Source organism: Microcaecilia unicolor, chromosome 5 (assembly GCF_901765095.1).
Source record: "Microcaecilia unicolor chromosome 5, aMicUni1.1, whole genome shotgun sequence".
NCBI lineage: Eukaryota > Metazoa > Chordata > Amphibia > Gymnophiona > Siphonopidae > Microcaecilia > Microcaecilia unicolor.
In genome coordinates this window covers 230580956-230608789 of record NC_044035.1, presented here as the reverse complement: position 1 = coordinate 230608789, position 27834 = coordinate 230580956, and the positions used below count along the sequence as shown (strand labels likewise).

Genomic DNA, 27834 nt, shown 5'->3' with positions numbered 1-27834 from the left:
ACACCCTCAGACAGACCCAACGCAGTGAAGTCTACGCCCTCAACATCCAGGCCGTGAGAGCCAGAGACTGAAGGTTGGGGTGCAGTAACGCTCCGTCGTTCTGCGAAATGAGAGTCGGAAAACACTCCAATCTCCACGGTTGGACAACTCCAGAAGAAGAGGGAACCAGATCTGACGGGGCCAAAAGGGCGCTATCAGAATCATGGTGCCGCGGTCTTGCTTGAGCTTCAGTAAGGTCTTCCCCACCAAAGGTATGGGAGGATAAGCATACAGGAGGTCGGTCCCCCAATGGAGGAGAAAGGCATCCGACGCTAGCCTGCCGTGTGCCTGAAGTCTGGAACAGAACAGAGGCAACTTGTGGTTGGTCTGAGAGGCGAAAAGGTCCACCGAGGGGGTGCCCCACGCTCGGAAGATCTTGCGTACCACTCTGGCATGGAGCGACCACTCGTGCGGTTGCATGACTCTGCTCAGTCTGTCGGCCAGACTGTTGTTTACGCCTGCCAGGTACGTGGCTTGGAGGAGCATGCCGAACCGACACGCCCAACGCCACATCCCGACGGCCTCCTGGCACAGGGGGCGAGATCCGGTGCCCCCCTGCTTGTTGACGTAATACATTGCAACCTGATTGTCTGTCCGAATTTGGATAATTTGGCAGGACAGCCGATCTCTGAAAGCCTTCAGTGCGTTCCAGATCGCTCGGAGCTCCAGGAGGTTGATCTGCAGATCCTTTTCCTGGAGGGACCACAGACCCTGGGTGTGAAGCCCATCGACATGGGCTCCCCACCCCAGGCGAGATGCATCCGTCGTCAGCACTTTCACGGGCTGCGGAATTTGGAATGGACGTCCCAGGGTCAAATTGGTCCGGATGGTCCACCAGAGCAGTGAAGTGCGGCAACTGGTGGAGAGGCGGATGACATCTTCTAGATTCCCGGTGGCTTGGAACCACTGGGAAGCTAGGGTCCATTGAGCAGATCTCATGTGAAGACGAGCCATGGGAGTCACATGAACTGTGGAGGCCATATGACCCAGAAGTCTCAACATCTGCCGAGCTGTGATCTGCTGAGACGCTCTGGTCTGCGAAGCCAGGGCCAAGAGGTTGGTGGCCCTCGCTTCGGGAAGGTAGGCCTGAGCCGTCTGGGAATTCAGCAGCGCTCCTATGAATTCCAGAGACTGAGTTGGCTGGAGATGGGACTTTGGGTAATTTATCACAAACCCCAGCAGCTCCAGAAGTTGAATAGTGCACTGCATGGACCGGAGGGCTCCTGCCTCCGAGGTGTTCTTGACCAGCCAATCGTCGAGATATGGGAACACGTGCACTCCCAGCTTGCGTAGGTAGGCCGCTACCACCACGAGGCACTTGGTAAACACTCGTGGGGCAGAGGCGAGCCCAAAGGGCAGCACACAATACTGAAAGTGCCGTGCGCCCAGGCGGAATCTGAGATACTGTCTGTGAGCTGGCAGTACCGGTATGTGAGTATATGCGTCCTTTAAATCCAGGGAACATAGCCAATCGTTTTTCTGAATCATTGGCAGAAGGGTGCCCAAGGAAAGCATCCTGAACTTTTCTTTGACCAGGAATTTGTTCAGGCCTCTCAGGTCTAGGATGGGACGCATCCCCCCTGTTTTCTTTTCCACAAGGAAGTACCTGGAATAGAATCCCTGCCCTTCCTGCCCGGGTGGTACGGGCTCGACCGCATTGGCGCTGAGAAGGGCGGAGAGTTCCTCTGCAAGTACCTGCTTGTGATGGGAGCTGAAAGACTGAGCTCCCGGGGGACAATTTGGAGGCAGGGAGGCCAAATTCAGGGCGTATCCGCACCGCACTATTTGGAGAACCCACTGGTCGGAGGTTATGAGAGGCCACCTTTGGTGAAAGAATTTTAACCTCCCTCCGACCGGCAGATCGTCCGGTACGGACACTTGTAGGGCGGCTATGTTCCCGTGGATCCAGTCAAAAGCCCGTCCCCGGCTTTTGCTGTGGAGGCGCAGGGGGCTGCTTAGGCGCACGCTGTTGACGAGAACGAGCGCGCTGGGGCTGTCCCTGTGCCTGACGAGGCCTTCGGGCCGGCTGGTTGTACCTACGCTTCGCAAAAGAATAGGGTGCAGCCTGCCGGGCCCGGGAAAAACGTCCACCTGTGGAGGTGGATGCTGAAGGCGCCCGGTGGGAGAGCTTGTCGAGGGCGGTTTCCCGCTGATGCAGTTGGTCCACCATCTGCTCGACCTTCTCACCAAAAATGTTATCCCCCCGGCAAGGGACGTCAGCCAGTCTCTGCTGGGTGCGGTTGTCCAGGTCAGAGGCACGCAGCCATGAGAGCCTGCGCATCACTATACCTTGGGCCGCAGCACGAGATGCCACGTCACAGGTGTCAAAAATACCCCTGGACAGGAACTTTCTGCACGCCTTCAGCTGCCTGACCACCTCCTGATAAGGCCTGGACTGCTCCGGCGGGAGCTTGTCGACCAGGTCCGCCAGCTGTTGCACATTGGTCCGCATGTGGATGCTCATATAGAGCAGGTATGACTGGATGCGGGTCACGAGCATGGAGGATTGGTAGGCCTTCCTCCCAAACGAGTCCAGAGTGCGAGACTCCCGCCCCGGGGGCGCCGAGGCGGTATCCCTCGAACTCCGTGCCCTCTTGAGAGCAGAATCCACGACCGCTGAGTCATGGGGCAATTGGGGCCGCATGAGCTCTGGGTCAGAGTGGATCCTGTACTGGGACTCTGCTTTCTTGGGAATGGTGGGGTTAGTTAATGGTCGCACCCAGTTCCGGAGCAGCGTCTCCTTCAGGACATTGTGCAGCGGCACCGTGGAGGACTCTCTAGGTGGTGATGGATAGTCGAGGACCTCGAGCATCTCGGCCCTCGGCTCTTCCACAGAGACCACGGGGAAGGGAATGCTGATAGACATATCCCGCACAAAGGAGGCAAAGGAGAGACTCTCAGGAGGTGAGAGCTTCCTCTCCGGTGAAGGCGTGGGGTCCGAGGGAAGGCCCGTAGACTCCTCTGAGGAGAAATATCTAGGGTCCTCCTCTTCCCCCCACGAGTCCTCATCCTTGGTATCGGACATTAGCTCATGTAGCTGAGTCCTGTACCGGGCCCGGCTCGACGTCGAGGCACCGAGGTCTCGGTGTCGTCGAGCGGTGGACTCCCGCGCCGGCGGGGACGGAGCTCCCTCCATCGACGTCGACGGGGACTCCACCTGCGTGGCGGTCGAGACCGGCACCGCAAGCGGCGGCGGTGTCGACAGCCCCGGCGCCGGGCTAGAGCTCGCCGGCGCCACAGTCATCGGCGCCGAGGGCGCAAGCACCCCCGGCGCCGGCACAGCCTGGCGCATCAGCCCTTCCAGGATCCCCGGAAGGATGGCTCTGAGGCACTCGTCCAGGCCTGCTGCCGGGAAAGGCGGTGGGGCCGGTAAGGGTGTCGGTGCCGGAAGCTGCTGGGGGCCAGGAGACGGCACCGAGGTGCCGGAACCCCGACGCGTCGGTACCTCCACAACCGACGGAGACCTCTCCTCACGACGATGACGCTTCGGCGGCGTCTCCTCTCCGACATCGGGATGCACCGAAGGCGACCGGTGACGACGCTTCTTGTCTTTCTTCCGATGCACGTCACCGGCGCCGGAGGGCATGGAGGAGGAGGAGGTCGATCCCCCTCGGTCTCGAGGTACCGGGTCAGACAGGGTTCGGTCCCGCGGCCCACGAGCTGAGGGCGTGACCGGGGCCGACTGCCCACGCGGCCTCTCACCCCCACTCTCACCGGAGGACCGGCGGGCCGACGGGACCTGTTCTCCTGGGGTCGCTGCCATCGGTGCCGATGTCTCGGGCATCGATACCGGTACCGAAGGGCCGGGCGTCGATACCGATGCCTTCGAGGTCGACGTCGAGGGGCCGGCGCAAGTTCCAAAAAGACGGTCCCGCAGAACTTGCCTCGCAACCTGAGTCCGTTTCCGGAGACCGAGACACAAAGAACACGACTTGAGATTGTGCTCCGGCCCGAGGCACTGGAGGCACCAAGCGTGGGTGTCGGTCTGCGAGATCGGCCGGCCGCAGCGACCACACTTTTTAAATCCACTCGGGACCTTCGAGGACATCGACGTAAAAATCGCGTCGGCGAAGTCAAAGTCGTCAATGGTGGCTAAAATCACACCACGAAAAACAAACGACCGAGCGGCCACTAGGCCGCAACGAGGCGTCCCCGCTGGAAGCGAGGGAAAAAAGGGAGCGCGTGTCCCACACGCGCAGGGTTTCTTTTTTTTTTTTTTTTTTAAAAGGAAACCGGGCGGTAACTAAAACCGATAAACAAAGTTAGAAAAAAGCACGATCAGCGTATACGCGATCGAACGATCCGGCGGCTGAACAGAGAGAGCGCAAAACACGACTCTCTCCAGGCGCGGAAAAAAAGGAACTGGCGGGAGCGGTCGCGCACGGGCGGGAAGACGGCCGCGCATGCGCGGTGGGCGTGCCCTGCGTGCCGACCGTCCCGCGAAGCTTCTTTCCGGTTGGTGGGGGCTGCCGCGGACGTCACCCAGTCGTGAGAACAAGCAGCCTGCTTGTCCTCGGAGAACGTGCAGAGACGGTGTTTAGGGCGTCTGTGCTAGCTGCAGGGGTTTCGGCTCCTCACACTGTTTAGGTACTGCTTTACTACATCTCGAATGTCTCTGGATTCATCTGCTGATGATGATATGGAACAAAAAATTTATATCTTACCTGATAATTTTCTTTCCTTTAGTTGCAGCAGATGAATCCAGAGTCCCACCCTGAGCCAGCTGATGTGCCACGGTCGGAGTCTGTTATTTCTGAAACTCGTTGCTATGCTTTGGTTAGTTCTTTGTTTATAGGTTATGGTTTGCATGGCAAATGAGAAGTCCATTCAATTCCTATGGGCTTCCTCTCAATTGCCGGGTGGGAATCACAAAATAAGGAAATGTAAGCAACTTTTTAAATAAGAATTATAGGCTCATGGAACCAAAGCAATTTTAAACAATCCATAAAAAAATTTATTATGGATCATTTAATATGATAGCACTGTAAAACAAAAGATTTTGTTTCCATTTCCATAAATTCACAGCAAATTTGTTTGATAATAAAAACAACTTTATGATCCACAGTCACAAAGTGATAGAAAAATGCCATCATTTCAGTCTTGGCTATTCCCCTGCTTCATACTCTCTGCATCTCTAGCTACAACTCTGTATGACTATTAAGCAATATGCTTGCTCATATAGCATCTTCAGCTAATATTTACAATACATTTTTCTGTACCGCCCTTCATTGCTGCAACATAGCAGTTCACATAAGTAATTACTAGATAAAGGTGAGAAGGTGGGGAGAACCAAGGAAACCACAAATAATATAATGGAGCTACTAAAAATATATATCAAACAAGGAAATCTGTATGTATATTGTTATCTAAAGTACACAACAAACAAGGACTGACAACAGCTAAAAAAAAACCTAATGACTTAAGTAGTGAGAAAGAGAACATAAGATAGAGCTTTTCACTGGTGATGAGAGTTGCTCAGAGATGTGTGGGAAAGGTATTTTAGAAAGAAAGTTGGGATATCTAAACTTCCCCTATAATTTTAGAACAGGATCTCCTGAGGAAGAAATAAAAGAAAATGTATTCAACACAGATACATAAAATCAGCATACAACTTTCCTCTAACCACACAACATAGCCATGTTTCGCCATCTTGAGGGCTGGGGCAGGGGCTTAACATGAAACCAGCAGGATCAGTCCAATGTTTTCCTTGTCTGGTTAGTGCAGAGTAGCACAAAGAATAAAGCTCCCAAACAGCGAGCTGTCTTTCCCAAGCAGCTACAGCCTGACACATAGGCTGCTTACAAAAGCAAATGTTCATATTGTTGCAGGAATTACCACTATTGTTAGCAGAATCTGTGGTACTACCACTATTGTTAGCAGAATCTGTGGTACTTCAGGAGTCAAACAGCACACACCAGAATGAGGGAGAAATCTTCTTTATTTGCCAGCAAACAAAGTAGGATATCAGCTCTAGCTCTCTTCTTCTCTTTCTCAGCTCTCTGTGTCTTGTGGCTTCTGTCTGTCCTCTTCAGCTCTCTTCTCTTCTTCTCAGCTCCTTCTTCTGACTTAAGCTGCTTCTGCTCCCAGTTATATACAGTTTTAAACCCCTCTAGCCCCCCTTACTTTCCAGATGGTAAGGAATAGATTGATTACCCTGTCTGAACCAATCATCTCTATACATTTATTCCAAAATATCAGTTACATAGGTTTGAGATATTTCCTAAACTGACCTATGACCTGGGGCCTCTCACGCTAGACAATGGGGCACCTATCTCTTGCATTTTATTATTATTCACATAATCCCAGTCATAGCTTAAACTGGGTTCATTTAGGGGCTAAGGGGCCAGTCTTGCTTAATGGCATACAGTCCTACATTTTGCTATAATCCATCAAGGAAGTAAGTTGACTTTTTCTGACCTCTTTCACCTATTAGCTTCCTTCACAGAACTCGCTAGGACTGTGGATAATTCAAACCAGACGATGACCTTCTCAACTGCAATCTTACTTGAAAGTCAGACACTGATGTAACACTGAATTGAAAAGATATTCTACATAGAATTATTAATTACACAGAATAAAACATATTCTAAAATAAGCAGAAATCAGAATTCCTTATAAGACAAATTCTAAATCTATCAAGAATATGTTTATCTAACTATTTACTCTATCTTCTTCTAACCAGCGTTCAATCTAATCTTTTTAAAACTACAGTTTGCCTGGCTCATAATGATATGCAGATGTGGTAAACTAATTACTTCTCTCAAAAAGGGACAAAGAGAGTTTTCATTTCTCACTGACCTTTCTAACCTCTTAGTCTAGCAAAAGTTAGACTTCTAAATAATCTAAACCAGATGACATTCCTCCATCACTTGCAGAACTGAAGAGTTAAAATAGAATTAACAAATATAATTTTTCTGCCCATGCTGCCTCAATATTGCTGTTCCCGACCCCTGCCCTATGTCCAAGTTCCCTCCCGATCTCCCCTTTTCTATGATCCTCTTTCTGACCCCCCTCCCCCAATACAACCCTGCCCTGGAACAAATAGCTGTGCACCTTCAAGATCTACCCTCACCCATCCATCAATCCCACTCCCCCAGCCCATAAGGACCAACTTTCATGACAGATATCCCATTACAATATCCCCAAGTGGCAGCGGTCCCTCTCCGCTGCTGCCCAGAACAGTGCCAGGATTTAAGACGGCACCCCTGCCTTTGAACACTGCTGGAAGGAAGAGGCACCAGGATCTAAGATGGTGTCAGTGCCATCCTGGATCCTGAAGCCCTACTGCTCAGAAGCACAAAAGAACTGCTGCTGTTTGGGGACGCTGTAATGGGATATCTGCTATGCAAGCAGAGCCTGGTGGGTAGGTGAGGGTAGGGTTTGAGGGTGCCACAGCTCGTTTTGTCTGGGTTAGGATGTACATAGGCGGAGATCAGAATGCACGGAGGGGGAAGGTTGAGAGATTGGACAAAAGGAGGGAGGTCAAGAGGGAGATTAGAACTGTTGGGGAGAGGTGAGGTGGGGCTTTGGACCTGCTTGGGAGCCCAAGAGGGGGGACATGGGTTTGGGAGGGCACCGCCATGGAATATGGGGTTATGTGGGCTCTACATTCCCCTCTGTGCAGATGCTAGGCACACTTCCTGTATGTACCACACAGGCTTTGCATTTATGCTGTGCTCACTACAAAACACAACATAGGGTAAGTGTAAACAGTTACTGAACCTTTTAGTAAGGATCCACTGGACATTGAAGGTAGCAGTTCTGTTGACCTTTATGGATGTGGAAGTTCCTTCCCCTTCTGCAATGGGGAATAAACATCCATATTTCTGGCCCACCAAAGTCCCGTATAATATGCCCAGACCACACCCCCTTGCCAGATACATTTACTTCAATTTTAGATTTTCCTATCCTGTTTTTCTAAAATCAGGATTTGGATGTCCATATAAAATGGAGCTCTTAGTTCTAGTTTATGAACATCTAAAACACGAATAGTGCTTCTAAAATGAGCATCATTCTGAGGACTGAAGATGCAATATATGAACATGTGACAGTCATATTTGTACAAGATCACATTACCAATTACTTACCGTGTTAATGCTACCATTTTGGCTTTCGTTATTGTAAGACCAGAACTGAGAACCAGGTCAATTATTTCTCCCATCTTGAGGACTCCATCAGGTTTAATTAAAGCTAGAGTTCTAAGGGAAAAAGTCAGAAACCAATTTTTAAAATGCATACTAATTTGATACTACTTTTCATTGTTCAAAAAACACAACTACCTGGGTTGAACAAGTTCCTGGAGAAAAAGTTTATAAACCATTATTAATAAGATAGACTGGGAGAAAGCCACTGCTTATCCCTAGGTGTAGACACCATGTAATCTCTTTGGGATTGTCAAGAATTTGTGACCTTGATTAGCCACTGCTGGAAACAAGATACTGGGCTTGATCTATTGGCTTGATCCATTGGTCTAACCCAGTATGGCAGTTCTTATGTTCTTACATATACTTATCTCAATATTCAAACCATTTAACCACATTTGTGAGATGGAGGTTAGCTGGATGTTTTGGGATTGTATGAATGTGACATAACTACTGGTGTTTTCTTTGGGGTCCAACTGTCATGGGTGGGCTAGGGGAGGACTGAATGCATAATATGGTGACCTATGAGGGGTTAAGGAGACAAAGATACAAGGGGAGAGGGGGTAGGGAGGGTTGGAGAGGGAAGGGGATTATTTTTTACTGCTGTAATTGCCTATTCCTCATGTTTGTTCTATTCTTACTGTACACTGCCTGAGTGAATTCCTTCAAAAAGGCGTTAAATAAATCCTAATAAATAAAATAAATAACTAAATTTTGTGGGGGCATGCACACAGGGGTAGCTGTATGAAAGTCCTACAATCTAAGATTGAAACACGTTTTGTTTGCTGTCCTCACTGCTGGAATGGAGGCTGGGCAATTCTGGTGGTGGTGTTAAGAGTAGAGAGATGTGGTAGCCATGTTAGTCCACTTTTAAAGGTAATCAATAGAAATAGAATAAAATAAAAAACATAGAAAAGAAAATACGATGATACCTTTTTTATTGGACTAAATACATTTTTTGATTAGCTTTCGAAGGTAGCCCGTCTTTGTCAGATCAGAAATAAGCACATTTTGATAAGTAACAGCATATATAAGTAAAACATCAAAGTATTTCAGTGACAGTGTGAAGGGATGACGGAGGGGAAGGCCAGGTGAGAAACAGAGAGGGCTGAGAGGATGAGGGACAGGGAGATATGCAGTGACAAAACAGTGAAATTTCATGGTTTACAATGGGCTAGAAAACCCAGATCTTTGTTAAGTCCTGTCTGGTGGGTGTCAAAATATTTAATCATTTTGACTTCAAAGGTCTTACATTCCTGTATTGTTTTAAAGTTTCCTTTCAGTATTCTCACCATAAAATCATTGGTACAGTGTTCTGGCATTGTAAAGTGCTGTCCCACAGCTTTTCCACTTTCTTTTGTGCTGTCCCACAGAGGTAACATCCTGGTTGGCACTGGCATTTTTAATGTGTTGTCTATGTAAATTAAGTCTCTTCTTCAGCATCTGGCTTGTTTCTCCAATATAGCACCCTTCGTCACATTTTTTACACTGGATGACATATACTACATTGGAAGATGAGCCTGTGAAGGATTTCTTTATGTTGAATATTTTTCCTTTGTGAATGATTGTGGGGTCTTGTGAAATGTTTTGGCATAGTTTGCAGCTGGATATATTGCAAGGATGTGTGCCATTCACCTCTTTATGGGTCTCTGTTGAGCTGGGTGGCTGTCGGAAGGCCAGCACTGGTGGGGATGGGAATATCTCTTTCAGTAATTCATCCTCCAGGAGTAGTGGCTGCAGATCTTCTATGATTTTCCTCAGTTTTTCCAGCTCTGGGTTGTATGTCACTACAAGGGGGGGTTCTGTCCGCGTCTTTCTTTTCCTTGTACTGTAGCAGATTCTCCCTGGGTGTTTTGAGGGAGGAGGCAATATTCTTGGCGATTATTTTGGGATTATAGCCTTTCTGTTTGAAGGATGCAGTCAGGATTTTGAGGTCCCCTGGGTCAGAGCAGATACGATGGTATCTTGTGGCTGGTGTTATGAAAGTTTATATTTTATTGTAGTTCTCCCTTTTATAGGGTTTTATGGTATGGAATGAGATCAGATTGAAATGTTTCTGCTATCAACTCTCTAATGAAAAGGGCTAAAATCTTTCAGACCCTGTGCAGACATAACACTGAGATAGTGGGGTTACAGGAAAGCAAACTTAGTGATACAGAACATCAAAAATTACAACGCTCATGGTTGGTGCAATGTTATTATGCTTCCTTTCATAAGAATAAGGCGGGGGTGGCATTGCTTATAGATAAAAATGTGTCCTTTCAGATGCAGAAGGTAACTAAAGATCAGTTGAAGGGGATCGCCATTGATTGGCCATTAAGATAGCATCTATCTGTGCTCCAAATGACTCCCCCAAATCCTTTTTCCCGCCTTTGCTTGCTGAACTAGCGAAGACTGTAGGCAATTATAAGATATTGTTAGAGGATTTCAATATTATTTTAGATCTATTGATGGATGTCTCAGAAGCTGAACATTTAAAACCTAGAGCTGATAATGGGTTGTGGATGTTTCTTAATAGCCTAGCCTTTGTTGATACAAGGCGGGTTTTACACCCCCAAGAGAAAGATTTCACACACATATCAAAAGCACATACCACAATGTCTCATACTGATTACATCTTTCTTTCCCCCGAGACTTTTTTCCTAAAGTAGTAGGCTCTGAAACTGGTCCACTTGTGGTCTCTGACCACACTCCCATATGGATAGATGTAAACTTGGGGGAGGGGGGGGAACTCAGGGGGACGGTAAATGGCACTTTCCTGTCTATTTATACAAGGATGCTGAATTTAGAAAATACCTTACTCAAAAATGGCAAGATTTTCTCTCCCATAATAAGGCACATATGTCTATCCCAATATTGTTATGGGAAACAGCAAAGGTTGTACTCAGAGGGAAGATTATTGCTTATACTAGCAACTAAGTTATTAGAGTCGGAAAAGCAAGTGTGTTTAAAGTCTGCTTTTCAAGCCACTTCCACAGTGCAAAATAAGTCAGAAATTTTAAGGCCCAGCAGCTCTTAATATATTAATTCATGAGAGATCCTAAAAGCACATTTTTTATTATAAATGTAAACTACATTGGTATGGCAATAAGCCAAGCAGGCTACTAACTAATCTCACAAAGAACTGGTATGGGCCCCACCACTATTTCCACTTTAAAGAATAAAACTGGGCAGATTGAGACAGGGCAACAAAGATTAGAAGAAGCCTTATTCATGGAGTTCTATAGTTCCTTATACAGAACTGAAACACAGAGAGATCCTGCTGATATTGAGTCCTTTTTGAATGCCTGTAAACTTCCAACCCTTACTAGTGATGAGTGAGCTGAGCTTGTAAGAACATGCCATACTGGGTCAGACCAATGGTCCATCTAGCCCAGTATCCTGTTTCCAACAGTGGCCAAGCCAGGTCACAAGTACCTAGCAGAAACCCAAATCATTGCAACATTCCATGCTACAAATCCCAGGGCAAACAGTTGCTTCCCCATGTCTGTCTCAATAGCAGACTATGGACTTTTCCTCAAGGAATTTGTCCAAAGCTTTTTTAAACCCAGATATGTTAACCACTGTTACCACATCCACCAGCAAAGAGTTCCAGAGCTTAACTAATCGTTGAATGAAAAAATATTTCCTCATATTTGTTTTAAAAGTATTTCCGTGTAACTTCCTTGAGTGTCCCCTAGTCTTTGTACTTTTGGAATGAGTAAAAAAAAAATCGATTCACTTCTACTCATTCTACACCACTTGGCAGCCCCTACACAATACTTCCCATCCTCACAAAAACAAGAGGGGCTCAGAAGCCCCTACATAATACTTCCTACCATCAATGCGCCCATTACTGGGGAGGAGTTATAGAAACACATCGAAAATCTTAAGCTTCATAAATCTCCAGGACCAGATGGTTACAATGGTGAATTTTCAAAAATGTTATCCTTTCAATTAATAGGCCTCTTAAGAGCCTACTATTATCAGTGCTCCTGAAAACAGGGAAGGATCCACTCTTCCTAAATCATATCAGCCCATATCCCTCATTAAATCGGTCCTTAAACTTCTGGCAAACATTTTAGCAGACAGATTGGCCCATTAAGTACTGAAGTTAATAGAAGATCAAGTTGGCTTTGAGAAGCAATAACATGCTGTTATCAATGTTCCCATTGCTTCAAAAATTGGCATCAGTGTTTCATTTTGGGAGCAATAAAAATTTGTATGCCAACCCTGCTGCAGAAGTATTGATTAACAGGCTCTTTTCAGAAGTGTTCCCATTGGGGAGAGGAATGCGACAGGGCTGTCCCTTGTCCCTGTTGCTTTACATTTTGTTTCTAGAATCCCTGCTGATACAAATTTGGGGAAACCCTAACACCTCAGTAGACTGTTTAAAGTTATGGGGAGATTTACCACTAGCCTTCTCAGGGAGGATTTTCCTATACAACATGATTATTGTACCCTGCTGGTTGTATCTTAAGCAAACTTTGCCACTCTGGATATTGGAGAGAGGCATACAGAAGTTTTAAGATCCTTTTGTGGGGGGGGGGGGGGGGGGGGGGGGGGGGGAGGGGTAGAGGCCCAGGCTACCTTTGAAACAACTTATGCTTCCAAAGTTTAAAGGACGTTAAGGATTGCTTGATCTCCGTAAATACAATTTAGCAAGTGAATTAAGGCAAGTAAGAGACTGGTTTGCAGGAACCTCCCACTTTACTCCAGCATTGGAGATGGCCATACTATCCCCAATTTCTGAACCATATTTATTGCATATTAGGCTATCAAGGATGAAGGCTGGGCTTACCTCTAATACTATCTAGACATACATGAGGATGTTATGGAAAAAAAATTTTGTGTGTGTGGGGGTAATCATTATGTTTCCCCTTTGCTGCCATTAGTGGGGAACAATGATTTCTAGTCAGTGATTACTGGAAGGTCTTTTTGGACTTGGAAGAAGAAAGGCCTTCAATGGGTAGGGCAAGTGTTGACTTCCCTGGATGAGATCCAATCTCCACTGTTAGAAGCAGGATACTGAGCAAGATGGAACATTGGTCTGACCCAGTATGGCAAATCTTATGTTCTTATGTTGTATGATTTGACCGTATTGGATCCTTTTGTGCAAATGCAACTACTATGTAACTAGCCTCCCAGGTGAGCATTTGTCTGAGACCTTGGCGCAGAGGTTGGACTCTTGCCTGAATCTGTCTGAACACAATCTGCCTAGATGAAGTCAATATTTCTCTTTTATTTATGAACTGGTACCTGGTATCCAATTAGACCAGGTAGCTCAAGCATGGAGTGCTGACCTGGGGTGTGTAATTTCTTCAAACCTGCTTCATAATTTTTTGAATAGTATTGTCACAGTCTCTGAGAATATGCTCCATAGAGAACAGAAATATAAGGTTTTTTTTTAAGTCTATACAGCGCCATGGAGAGCGTATAAAATGGTAATCTCCATGGATAGAAGTTGCCCAAAATGTAATAGGGAGAGAGCCACACTGGGACATATGTTCTGGGTCTTTAACCAGAAGCAATTTCATCAGTGTGGGAGTGGGGTTGTGCCTCTTCAACCTGTTTTTTGTTCCAGGGTGGCATTATCTTCCATGTAGTGGATCATGGACACAAATGTTTTCTACCAAAAATGCTACTTATGGCAAGAAATGTGATTTTATCTAGCTGGCGATATGCTGAAGCACTGCAGGTATTTCACTGGAAGACTCTTCTCTTCAGCGTTGTTTAAGCACAAGTAAGCGGAGCATAGAGATTCTGCTAGATGGACCACTTTCTAAGCAGTTTGGGAACACTACTGGCATAGTCTTTCCCACAGAGAATGGAGCTTACTGTTTAATAACAGTTTTTGTACTTTATGGCTTATTTATATTCCAAGATTTTTGTTCCAATATATATGTATTATGTGCTGTGTATTCACATAGGGTTCTTGTTAGGGTGGAAATTTGGGTACTGATGTATAATCTTGACTTGCACACTCACTCCCAGACGTACAGTGGTGTGCAGTGACATTTACATCAAGGGATTCAGTAAATATGCCAAAGAAGAGGGGCTTTGCAGCCCCTACACAATACTTCCCATCCTCACAAAAACAAGAGGGGCTCAGAAAATCCTACATCCTACATACCTCCCACTTGGCTTGGTGTCTCAAATATAAACAGTTCCTGCCCCCAGCGGAGATAGTGGGACTCAGTAACCTCAACAAAACACCACCTGTATTCACTCCCTTCTCCCTATGTTCAGCATCTCTTCTCTATGCATCCGCGGTGGAAGAAAAGGGAAGGGAAGAGAGGTAAAAGCTGCAAACTTGAGAGAAACAAAAAAAAAGAAAAGAAAAAAAAGACAGTCAGCGGAAGGACTGTGGGATTCACTGATCCCTTGAAGCCCTGACTGCACGCCACTGCAGGTGCACATCTTAGTGCTGGTACTTACTGTTATATAAATGAGTGCATATGCTCTACACTTTTTCTTCTGTGTTACTTTTGCTGTTTGCTTTTTTTTATTTATCAAGCTTATATCCTACACTATCCACTAGATCTAAGAGCATTACAAAGGAAAACATACATAAAAGTCATAAAATACACAAAATAAAAATCACGTATGAATTACAAACTTACTATCCTATTTAATAAAACGCACCTCCAACATTCTGAAGCTGACTGCATGGCTGAGGCATTCCTGCTCTCTGTATCCATCTCCTGAATTGACATCACGTACTTCCGGGTTCGTCACAAGCAGAAGTGACCAACCACACAAGGTTTCTCGGCTTCAGAATGTTGGAGGTGCATTCTATTAAATAGGATTGGTCAGTTCCTTGAAGCACAGCCAGAGCTCAGCATCCTGCACAGTAACACTCAGACACCAGAGAGAGGGGGGGCCTGACACCAGAGAGAGGGAGGGAGGGGGGCCTGACACCAGAGAGGGGGGGGGGAGGTATCTCTGTCACACACACTCTCTCTCTCTCACAGTCAATGTCTTTCTCTCACTCTCACACACTGTCTCTCACACACTCTATGTCTCACACTGTATCACATTCACTCTCTATGTGTCACACAGTCACTCACACACTCTCTTGGTCTCACACACTCAGTCTCACAGAGAGTCTGTGTCTCACACACACTCTCTCTCTCGCACACACTGTATCTGTGTGAAACACACACTCTCTCTCACACTGTCTCACATATGCACTTGCACACACTCATTCTCACACACACTCTCTCTCTCACAGACACACTCGCACCCAGCCTCACTCTCTCTCACACACACACATTCGCACATCCACTCTCTCTCTCACACACACAGTCACTCTCACATACACTCTCTCAAAAATACACACTCCGAGGAAAACCTTGCCAGCGCCCGTTTCATTTGTGTCAGAAACGGGCCTTTTTTACTAGTACTTAATAATACAGGCTCACTCAGTTACCTGCATTAGATCATATAAGCACGCTCATTTATCTGCCACATGTATTATTAGCTCTTTAAAAACGTTTCCAAAAACAGATGTGTTTTTAACTGTTCCTTAAGTATGGACAAAGAGGACAATAGGGCTGGTCCTAGGGTCTCTGGCGCCCCCCTGCAGACTATCAGTTGGGGGCCCCCCCATCTCCTTTCTCTCTTCTCCCACCCTGCCCCTGTCCAGCGATTCTCCTTTCCCCCCATCCCCCTCCCATTTATGGCCACCTGCCCGCCCTCTTCTCCCCCCAACATCCCCCTTTTCCTTTTTGCCACCCTGCGTGGTTTAAGTCTTTTTTAAAATTTACCTCCGTCCCAGCGGCCGCGTCATTTCAAAGCCCTGCCTGTCTCTAGCCTTCCCTCCCTTCATGAGTTCATTCCCACAGAGTCCCGTCAGAAGGCGGGACTCTGCGGGAACGAACTCAAGAAGGGAGGGAAGGCTAGAGACGGGCAGGGGTTTGAAATGACGCGGATGCTGGGACGGAGGTAAATAAAAGATTTAAACCCCCAAGGGTGGCGTGGTATGGCGGCGCAGCGCCGCCCTTGAAGGCAGGCGCCCTCTGCGGTACTTACCCCGCTTACTGGGTTTGACTGGCCCTGGAGGACTATCGGTACAACTCCAGAAGAAGATTGTTCCACATAGTGGGTCCAGATATAAAAAACATTTGTGCACGATCCTCCTCTAGACAGACTTGATGAAATGAAAGAACATCCAAAAGACATTTTCCTTGAGACCTCAACATTCTAGGCGGAGAGCAAAATTTAAAACTTTGGGAGATAGTAATAAGCACTTGTACCTACTAGAATAGGCAAAAGGGAGCCCATGTAATTCTATAAGTTGAGGGGAGATATGTTGCATCTTCCTAAGACCACCAATCACACATGCTGTTGAATTTTGGGCTACTTGTAATGTTCTCAAGGAAACCTGGAGAAGCATACAATAAAGGGCATTACAACAGTCTAAGTGTGGCATAGCAAGACTCTGCATTACCAAACAATAATTGTTGGCAGAGAACAAACTTTTAAGCCTCATTACTATCTGTTTCTTGAAAAAAAAAAACTGTCTTAATAATAGCAGCAATCTGCGGTTTGAAAGAAAATGAGGTGTCTAAAATAACACCTAAGCTTTTAACTTTATCTAAAATTGATAGAGACACAACACTAAGTTGAAAACTTAAAGACAGATGAATTTCTAAAATGAGAGAGCCATAAAACTTTTTTCTCTATGTTTAAAGACAATTGGCGGTCAACCAGGCTCGTACTGTATTAATATAAAGCTCTATCAATCGGAATCCATCTTCAGCTTTAGATGGTGGAAAAAAATAAAATTGAAGATCATATGCAAAAATTTACACACCGGAAACAAATTAAATAAAGATTAATTAAAGGGAAGAGCCCTATGAGTCGCATGACTTAAGAGTCAACCAATCAGATATTTAATTTCTTTGTACCACTTGATACTGCCAAGCAGTTAGATAGGAATTGAACCACAGTAACACTTTGCCTGAAACGCCAAAAGATTGCAACCAGTTGAGCAAAACAGTATTATTAACTGTGTCAAATGCTCCAGCAACATCAAGTGAAACTAAAATGAATCTTTCACCTCTATCAAAAACCTAGCCAGATTATACACCAGGCCTCCTTCTCCTCCTTTCCTGAGATCACCGAGGATGAAACCTCCCGCCTTCTTTCCTCCTCGAAATGCACCACTTGCTCCTCCGATCCCATCCCCACCAACCTACTTAACACCATCTCCCATACTGTCACCCCCTCAATCTGTCGCATCCTTAACCTTCTCTCTCCACTGCAACTGTCCCTGACACCTTCAAGCACGCCGTAGTCACACCCCTCCTAAAAAAACCATCACTTGACCCTACCTGCCCCTCCAACTACCGCCCCATCTCTCTCCTCCCCTTCCTCTCCAAAATACTTGAAAGCGCCATCCACAGTCGCTGCATTGATTTTCTCTCCTCTCATGCCATCCTAGATCCACTTCAATCCGGGTTTCGCCCCCTACACTCGACAGAAACAGCTCTCTCTAAAGTCTGCAACGACCTGCTCCTCGCCAAATCCAGAGGCCACTATTCCATCCTCATCCTCCTCGATCTATCCGCTGCGTTTGACACTGTCAATCATGACTTACTTCTTGCCACATTGTCCTCTTTTGGGTTCCAAGGCTCTGTCCTCTCCTGGTTCTCCTCTTATCTCTCCCACCGCACCTTCAGAGTACACTCTCATGGATCCTCCTCCACTCCCATCCCACTATCTGTTGGAGTTCCCCAGGGATCTGTCCTTGGACCGCTTCTCTTCTCAATCTACACCTCCTCCCTAGGCTCACTGATCTCATCCCATGGTTTTCAGTATCATCTTTATGCTGATGACACCCAGCTATATCTCTCCACACCAGACATCACCACAGAGACCCAGGCCAAGGTATCGGCCTGCTTATCTGACATTGCTGCCTGGATGTCCAACCGCCACCTGAAGCTAAACATGGCCAAAACCGAGCTCCTTGTCTTTCCACCCAAACCCACCTCTCCTCTTCCTCCACTCTCTATCTCAGTTGATAACACCCTCATCCTCCCCGTCCCATCTGCTCGCAACCTCGGAGTCATCTTCGACTCCTCCCTCTCCTTCTCTGCCCATATCCAACAGACTGCCAAGACCTGTCGCTTCTTCCTCTTCAACATCAGCAAAATTCGCCCTTTCCTATCTGAGCACACCACACGAACTCTCGTCCAAGCTCTCATTACCTCTCGCCTTGACTACTGCAACTTGCTCCTCACCGGCCTCCCACTTAGCCATCTATCCCCCCTTCAATCCGTCCAGAACGCTGCCGCACGTCTTATATTCCGCCAGAACCAATATACTCACATCACCCCTCTCCTCAAGTCACTTCACTGGCTTCCGATCAGATACCGCATTCAATTCAAGATTCTCCTCCTTACCTACAAATGCACCCGGTCTACTGCTCCTCACTACCTCTCTACCCTCATCTCCCCCTATGTTCCCGCCCGTAACCTCCGCTCCCAGGACAAATCCCTCCTTTCAGTTCCCTTCTCCACCACTGCCAACTCCAGGCTCCGCTCATTCTGCCTTCCCTCACCCTATGCCTGGAACAATCTTCCTCAACCCCTACGCCAAGCCCCCTCCCTACCCATCTTCAAATCTCTGCTTAAAGCTCACCTCTTCAATGCTGCTTTCGGCACCTAACCTTCCGTGAAATATAGTATGCCCTATTAGTCGGACTGTACACTTGTCTTTGACTGGACACTGGTCTCTAGACTGTACACCTGTCTTTTAGATTGTAAGCTCCTTGAGCAGGGACTGTCCTTCTATGTTTGAATTGTACAGCGTTGCGTAACCCTGGTAGCGCTTTAGAAATGTTAAATAGTAGTAGTAGTAGTAAAATGGTGTTTTTTAAATTACCCCCTAAATGCATAGAATATGCGATCTACTACTACTTAACACTTCTACAGCGCATCTGCTGAATTCTTTCAGGGTTCTACAAATTTGTAGATTAACAGATCTGATCTACTGAATTTCAGTATTATGCTTTAATCGGAGTCCAAATTGAAATGTATCCAGTATGTGGTTTTGTTTAACAAATTCTAATAATTGAAACAGAACTATTTTCTCCACAACTTTTGAAATTAACATTAAATTTGAGATGGGACAATAATTCTCAACCTTAATGGAATCCAGTGACGTTTTTTCAGCAAAGGTCTAACTGCAGCTCTTTTCAACAGAGCAGGGACATGGCTTTCCATGAAAGATTTATTAATAATAAGTGTCATAGAGGCTGCAAGATCCAACTTTAAGTTTACAGCAGTAGAACATGAGTTTAAAGGGCTATTAAAGTTACTGATTAGCACATCTAAAGCATCAACAAGAATAAAGTCTGCCCAGAGTTCTGCAGTTTCTGAAGAGAGAAGATTGTTTAACTATTTGAAGATAAAGTCAATTTTTTGAGTGTCATCATAAAAATAATCAGCAAATTGTTGACAAGAAAGAGTCAGTTATTCTGAAAGTTTTGCAGAAACTAAAGACTGGACCACAGCGAACAATTCCTTTGATTCTACAGAAGGTTTAACAATCTCATCATCAAAGAAAGCTTTCTTAGGGCCCTGTTTACTAAGGTGCACTAACGTTTTTAGTGCGTGCACAAAATTAGCGTGCGCTATGTAGGCGCCCATAGAAATACTGGGGGCACCTACACTGTTAGCATGCGCTAACGGTTAGTGCACACTAAAAACGCTAACGCGTCTCTAGAACAGCTTAGTAAACAGGGCCCTTAAGTGTCTAAAACTGATTTTTTTTTATACATGTCTAATGCCAAATTATATTCTCCTTGGGTATAGGCATGATATTTTCTCCAGTTATGCTCTTTCTTCTCAATTTTTTTTTCTTTTTCAAATCAGATGTATACCAAGGATGACGAATTGGCCGCCTAAAAGTTACCAGTTGCATAGAAGCAATTTTCTTTCTACAGCTAAGTCTATGGAGTGATGTCAATAATCCTCAGCTTTTTCCAGTGTAGGTATGTCTACGCTATTCAACAGAGGAACCCATTCTTTCTGCAAATTCTGAAGCTCATAGTGTGGCTTGCAAGGTCTTTCAGTTTTACTCATGACATTTTTGCAAATACCTTGAGTAGACAATGTAAAGGAAATCAGTTTATGATATGATCACAGAACTGCAGAATAAGACCTCCAGAATGAATAGGTACAGGCATTAATTGTTTCCAATCTAAATAAGACATCAAATGAATGAAATCTTGAACAAACATATTAAAATGCAAATTAAAATCACCTAAAATAATAGTATTTTTCAACAATAAATCACAATTAGTAAAAACTTCACTCAGCAGTGAGTAATTAAAATGCAACAAACCAGGCAGACGATAAACTAAAAGAATTTTCAGAGCAGAAGAAACAATAAGGATTCAAAATGCTCATCAACTATAAATTTATCACCAATATGAAACTGTAAGTAGTCCTTAGTTTGTGGGAGGAGGCTTTTTTGGGGAGGATTAGAGGGCAGCTAGGGGGTTTAAAACCTTTGTAGCCAGAGATCGCTTTGAGGTGGTTTTGAGGAAGTTGCACTTATAATTCATTTTTTTCTTATGTTAAATTGTTTGACACTATTGATACGCAGGTAAAAATCAACTGTGTGTCTTTATATACAATCAGCTATTGTGTTGCTGTTACTTAAATGTTCTGGATTTACCTAATGAAGAGAGAATTAAAAAAAAAACTATTTAACCAGGCAGAAACTTTGCTAATGATCGCCCAAGTGCAGATATTCAGCAGCACTTGACCAAACAGTGCTGATGAATATCACCACAGACTGCCCCCTGCATTGTCTTGTTAGTGCCAGGGAAGTCCATGGGCAGCTTGGGTGGAACCTAGCAGTTGCCGGAACTTAACCGTTTAGTAGCCATATTCAGACCGCTAACCAGTTAAGCAAGCAGCTAAAGTCAGAACAGCAAAAATGATGTCCTATCTTTAGCAACCAAGCTAACTGGGCACTGGTCTGAATATTGTCCGATGCCCGGTTAACTTCCAGGTTGCAGCATCAGTTTTATAGGTGCCCCTTCCACCCCCTTGACTCCAATCTCTCTCCCTCCCACTCTCAATGTGAAGAAAGGCTGACCAAGCCCCTCACCTACTACTACTACTACTATTTAGCATTTCTATAGCGCTACAAAGCATACGCAGCGCTGCACAAACATAGAATAAAGACAGTCCCTGCTCAAAGAGCTTACAATCTAATAGACAAAAAATAAATAAATTAAGCAAATCAAATCAATTAATGTGAACGGGAAGAGAGGAGGGTAGATGGAGGCGAGTGGTTACAAGTGGTTACGAGTCAAAAGCAATGTTAAAGAGGTGGGCTTTCAGTCTAGATTTAAAGGTGGCCAAGGATGGGGCAAGATGTAGGGGCTCAGGAAGTTTATTCCAGGCGTAGGGGGCACCCCTGTAGGTGCCCCCCTGAGCCTACCTAGTAAAGAGTCCTGGTGGTCCAATGGGGTCCAAAGGGCAGCAGTGATGATCACTAGCCTGTCGCAGCTCCTTTTACAAAATGGCTACCACTAGAGGACACAGTGGCCATTTTGTAAAAACAGCCATGACAGGTAGGAGCAAATGGGCATTGCTCCTATCCTGTGGACTCCACTAGACCACCATGACTCAACTAGGCATGCCTGGGGGGGGGGGGGTGGAACTACACAAGCATCAGGGGTATGCATTCAGTTGGCACGTCATGTCGAGGGGTGAGAGTTAGGAAGGGGGCTCAATCAACCCTTCTTCAGGTAGGTGGGGTGAGAGTGTTGGGGGATCAGGATCATGGAGGAGGGATGGAGGATCGGCACCTGCATCCCTTATACAGGTTCCAGCTGAAATTCAGCCAGGCCCACATAAATGTCTGATAATTAACTAAAATTAGTACCAGACATTCAATGCCGGTGCCCAGACATGACCCAGCACTGAGTATCTGGGGCTAATTCTGCCTGCAGCAGTCAGCATGTAAAAAAAAAAACACTCACCGCCATAGGCTGAATATTGACTGGACTATGTTTAATTTGTATCACTTTAACACAAAAGATCAAATGATTTCCAACAGCATAAGTTTCCAGTGCATAAAACCTGTATTTTTGGTGATCAGGAATAGTAGGTATTTTTCCAATTCACAGCTTAAACTAGTATTCCCAACCAATGGACCATTACTGTAGATATGTTTCACACTGATATGGACCGCAGTCATAGGACAAGGGTAGAGGATTCAGATACAAAATGCAGGGGGAAATTGGAGTTGGACTGTGCATGGGTACTATATTCCTGTACACCCAAAATGAACAAATTTCAACTAGTCGCCTGGATGAGTCAACTTGGACTTTCACTGTCATCATTTACTATATTGTGAATTGATCAATCTGAACATTTTTATTATGAAGCCAGGTAGCCATAGCATGACTTTTAAGAAGGCAAATAACATGGTAATCTGATCAAACCTGCCTCCCTCAAACACAGATATGGAGTCTTAAAGGTTTTAAGACACTGCTATGGGTCTTAGTATAGCTAATGCAGATGAGAATTGGCAGGAATAATCTCTCTCTCTCCTGCACACATCCACGCCCCTCCTTTCCTTGCCTACTGAATGTGAGTTTAACTGAAGTGGTTTAACTGAAGAGAAGCTTTCTTACATGCCCTCCCCTGAGGCTGTTAGCACTATATTCCCAGTCAGGTACCACATTATATTTAAACCAACCAAGGGAACACAGTTCTATTTGGGGTGGAGTGGGGGGTTGTTTCCTCTGATGCGGGTCCCTGACAATATTCAGGCGGGGCCTGCAAAAGTGTCCTATGCAGGTCCTTAGGTCCTAGCTGAATATCTGGCAGCCAGCACATACCTGCATGGCCCTGGATATTCAATGCTCCTGCCCAGACACAGCCCAGCATTGAATATCAGGGTCTATTTCTGCTCTCGGTGGCCGGCATTTATTGCCTGATCAGCCTTTCTTTGAATATTGGGTCCTTTATAGTTAGCTGAGTAAATCCCATCAGCTGAAAACTTCCCTTCATTTATAATACACAAAGGTACATTTGTAACAGTGGACTTCTCCAATTCAACCCAAATTTTCAAAGGAAAACTATATGTGACTGAAAACTGTATATGACTTGTCCCAACTAGAGACACAGAAACACATACACACACAGACGAGAGAGAGAGATCCTGGCACTTGATGGGGGGGGCATAGGGACACGGAAGAGTTATGTTGGACAGGGCAAGAATAGAGATGGGAGACGCTCAACATGGCAGGAAGACAGAGGTGATGCTGGGTCAGATAGGTAGTGACGCAGATAGAGACGCAGAGAAAAAATGGATGGTGGACATGAAGAGGCCGATATTCAAAGCAATTTAAGCGAGCAGGAGCCTCTCCCCGCATTAATCACCTGTCGCCGCCCAACTGCTGACATTCAGCAGCACTAAAGTGGGGAGTGCCGCTGAATATTGCCTCTGACCAGCCCCCCAAAAAGTGGGCCTGTCTGTGGCGGCCCAAGGGGTGGCGCTGGGGAGGAGCCAGACCTAATGCGAGGCTGCTGCCGGGGGGCGGATGTTGTTGCGGGGGCTGCTGCGGGGAGGAAGAGTGCAGTGGAATTTTGTTGGGAAAGGGCACTCCGGGGGCTGTTAGAGGGGGAAAATAAATTTTTATTTAAAATGCGGGTCGAGGCCTGATATTCAGCCGGGGCCCACATAAGTTTCTTATGTGGGCTCGGATGAATAACAGCTAGGCCCACATAAGCACCGGCAGCCTGCCCACCTCAAATTATTTCCCTATATTCAATGCCAGTACCTGAACATGGCCCAGCACTGAATATAAGAACATAAGTATTGCCATACTGGGACAGATCGAAGGTCCATCAAGCTAGCATCCTGATGGCAATCTAGGGCCCAAAAAAGTACAATACATTATACACTGCTTATCCCAGAAATAGGTAGTGGATTTTCCCAAGTCCATTTTAATAATGGTCTATGGACCTTTCCTTTAGGAAGCCATCCAAACTTTTTTAAGATCCCGCTAAGCTAACTGCTTTTACCACATTCTCTGGCAACGAATTCCAGAGTTTAATTACACATTGAGTGAAAAATATTTTCTCTGATTTGTTTTAAAATTACTACTTTGTAGCTTCATTGCCTGCCCCCTAGTCCTAGTATTTTTGGAAAAAGTAAACAAGCGATGCACGTCAACCCATTCCTCTTCACTCATTACGTTATAGACCTTTATCATAGCTCCCCTCAGCCATCTTTTCTCCAAGCTAAACAGCCCTAGCCGCTTTAGCCTTTCCTCATAGGGAAGTCATCCCATCTCCTTTATCATTTTTGTCACCCTTCTCTGTACCTTTTCTAATTCTACTATATCTTTTTTGAGATGCGGTGACCTGAATTGAACACAATAATCAAGATGCAGCCATCACCATTCCACCCTCCCCCCCCCCCCCCCCCCCCCCCCGCTTGTAGCCCTCCCCAGGCCCACCCTGTAAAGTTTCCAGTGGTCCAGTAGTGTCTTCAGGATAGGAACATCCCAAGTTGCTCTTGCCCCTGTCAGCTGCACTGTAAAAACGTCAGCACAACTTTCTGCAGTGGCCTCGCAAGACTGCCATAGGGGGTCACGGCCGCAATTTTTGGAATTGAGAATGTCCAGAACAGGAGCAAGTCACAGCCACCATTGTTAGAGCACAGCCGATAGGAGCAGGAGGAACTCGGGATGCTCCTGCCCCAAGGCCACCACTAGACCACCAAGGCCTCCACAAGGTTGGCCCGAGGAGGGGCTAAAGAGGGAGGGAGGAGGGCGATGTGGTGGGTGACCTGGGGAGGATGTGTTTTCAGTCAGGGGAAGTGGGGGAAGACTGGTTTGCAGCAGCGGTGGGGGTGGGGGGGGGGCAGTTTCAGTTATAGCTTTGGTTTTGGCCGGCCTCTATCCTCCACCTCTATGGTACAGCATTTCCTTGTCGTCTCTCTCTCTTTCACCCTTTTGATCTAGCATTTCCTTGTTCCCTCACCTTTCCCTTCCACACTAATGGTCCAGCAGCTTCATGTCCCCTCTCTTCCCCCACTAAGGTCCAGCAACTTCCTATCCTCTGTCCTTTCCCCTCGACCCTCATAGTCCAGGAATAGCATCTCTTCTCTCCCTTCCCTTCTACTCCCATAGTCCAGTAGCTCTGTCTCTCCTCTCCCTTATGGTCCAGCAATTCCCTGTCCACTCTCCCTTCCTCTCCACCTCTGTGGTCCAGCAGCTGCCTGTCCCCTTCCCCACCCACCACCACTATAGTACAGCATCTCCGTGTCCCCTCTCCTTTCCCCACACCCCCCAAAAAAGAAGTGCAGCATCAATCCCAGCTGGAAGAGAAGGACACAGCTTGGTTCAGGAGATGCAGTTACAAGAGTTCTGACACCATGCTCCTTCCCAGGCTGTGCAGGCAGCAAACTGCACTAAGCAGCCTGGCGTTTTACACTGGATATGAAAGGCTGGTAAGCGTGGTTTGCTTTCTGCACAGCTCAGGACGGAGTATGGCATCAGGGTTCTTGCAGGTTAGCATAGGAGACGAGGCTACATTTCCTACTGCCTGCCATTCTCCCCTCCCAGCTGCTGCTGTTTGCACTGGCTGGCCCTACGACACTCCGGTTCAAAACTGCTAACTCAGATCAATATGAATCCTTTACCCTGCAATAGAATGCTATTTTTATTATGAAACATTCAAGGGAGGCTCATTCTATTTCTTTATTTCTCTCTCTTCCTATGGGAGCAAAAAATTAGGGAGATAAATAGTAAGTTAATAACTGTTAGCATATCCATTTTATATATCATTCTACATTATTATTACTTCCTGGTCTGTTGTAAAGGGTAATAGTTTAAATGTATAGGATAGTTTGATATTTGTGTTCTGAATTGGATAAACTAAAATACCTCAGATTTCTGTGTATAAGCAGTGTTATATTATGCTATGCTTCTATCAGTGTTTTGTTAACTTACACTTTATTTTTCTTAAACATTAAAATTTTAAAAACAATCATCTAAAGAAATATTTATTTGCAGAAGAAGTGATGGATGCACAGAACAACCTCCCAGTGGAAGTGGTGGAGACAAGGACTATATTCAAGAAAGCACTGCATAAGCACCTAGCGACAGGAAGGGTTGTAGAGCTTAGTATGGATGGGCAGATAGGATATGCCATCTGGTTGGTATGGATGAGCAGACTAAACAGGCTCTATGGTCTTTATCTGCTGCCATTTTTTAGCTTCTATGTTAAGCAAATACCTACTGTTATCTAAATGCAACTTGCCTTGTGTTACTGCTTTAAAAGGCATGAGCTAAATCCAAAATTCCTTCCCTTCATCAACGTCTGCCTCTCTTCTAGCTCCCTCTTCAGATGTAGTCAAGGTTGCCAACCACTAGTAAATTTACAAACTGCTTTATGATATTCACAGAGATGTCAATTTGAGGTCTGTTTTTTTTGTTGTTTTTTTACGTGAAGTTTGTATATTTATGAACAGCTGGCAACTGTGCTTCTCAAACTCAGCTGCCAACCAATAAGGACTGCAGGAGAACATTTCACTACCACCATGACAACATGGAGAACATTTATGTGACTAAGAAAGAAGCTCCTTGCACTTCTACATGTGTTAAATACTAATTATGTGATACTAGCAGTCACACTTGGAAAATTCCCAAATAAATGTTCCCCTAGCCTGGCCTCAATCTTTATTCCTAATATCGGGATCACTGCCCTTCCCTTCCTATATGATACAGCTAAAGGCAGCCTACTTCCTTTCTCCATTCAGCTGTACGTTCCACAACTCCCATGGCTTTGTAAAGAGGATACATAAACATGTACCTCTTTGCAACAAACACACATTGTGATTCACAGCATTCCCCCCCTCATGACTATCAACAGAACACTGCAATACCCATCACATTGGCACTACTTGCCAAGACCTATTTATCATAAATAGAGACTTGAGGATTGACTGTTGCCATGCTGTGAGGTCATTACAATAAAATTATACTTTACTTGTGTATATCATAGAGGCCATGAAAAGGTGCAAACCATACATATATCTAGTTTTTATTTTAATATAGCTATTTTGCTTTTCTTGAGCTGGGAGCAGACTTAAGAGCTGAAAGACAGCTATAAATGAGTTTTTTTCTGAAAGCTACCCTTCTAAGACTGTGGTTTGACATTTGGCCTATGTTAACTTATGATAAGTTGCTGGTCAGCAACTAAGAGCCAGAGACTCCTATGACTAAGGACATGTGCAGTATCCAGATAAACAATCAAAAGGAGAAGTGGGTGTGGGTAAAACTATAGTCTTAGCAAGAGGGTGGGGGTAACTTACATGACAGGCTCTGTCAATATAATAAGGGAATAAATGATAGAATTTGATGGAACATGTTGGAACATGATTCATAACAGGAAACAGAATATTCTGGAAAGATGCATATTCATTAGGTAGGAAGGGTAATTATAATTAAGATAATGAAGAAAGGAAGAAAAAGCATTTAAGAGGAAACAGAACTGAGGATGGCGAGCCTCAGTATGTCCACTAGCAGGTGGACATACTGACAGCTCGCAGGGAAAACTCTGTTTTTATTTTCTACATAATATACTGTATTGGGATGTTATTTGTTAATATTTCAATAATTACTGATTCG

At 45.5% G+C, this 27834-nt stretch overlaps 1 protein-coding gene across 2 annotated transcripts in view; it reads right to left on the bottom strand.

The window, feature by feature from the left end:
• Positions 1-27834, bottom strand: part of NME7 (NME/NM23 family member 7) — a 525560-nt gene that overhangs the window by 342994 nt on the left and 154732 nt on the right. For both annotated transcript variants that reach the window (XM_030203850.1, XM_030203849.1), the window contains exon 4: positions 8127-8237. In XM_030203850.1, the coding sequence (XP_030059710.1) occupies positions 8127-8237 (111 nt within the window). The remainder of the gene's footprint in view (positions 1-8126; positions 8238-27834) is intronic.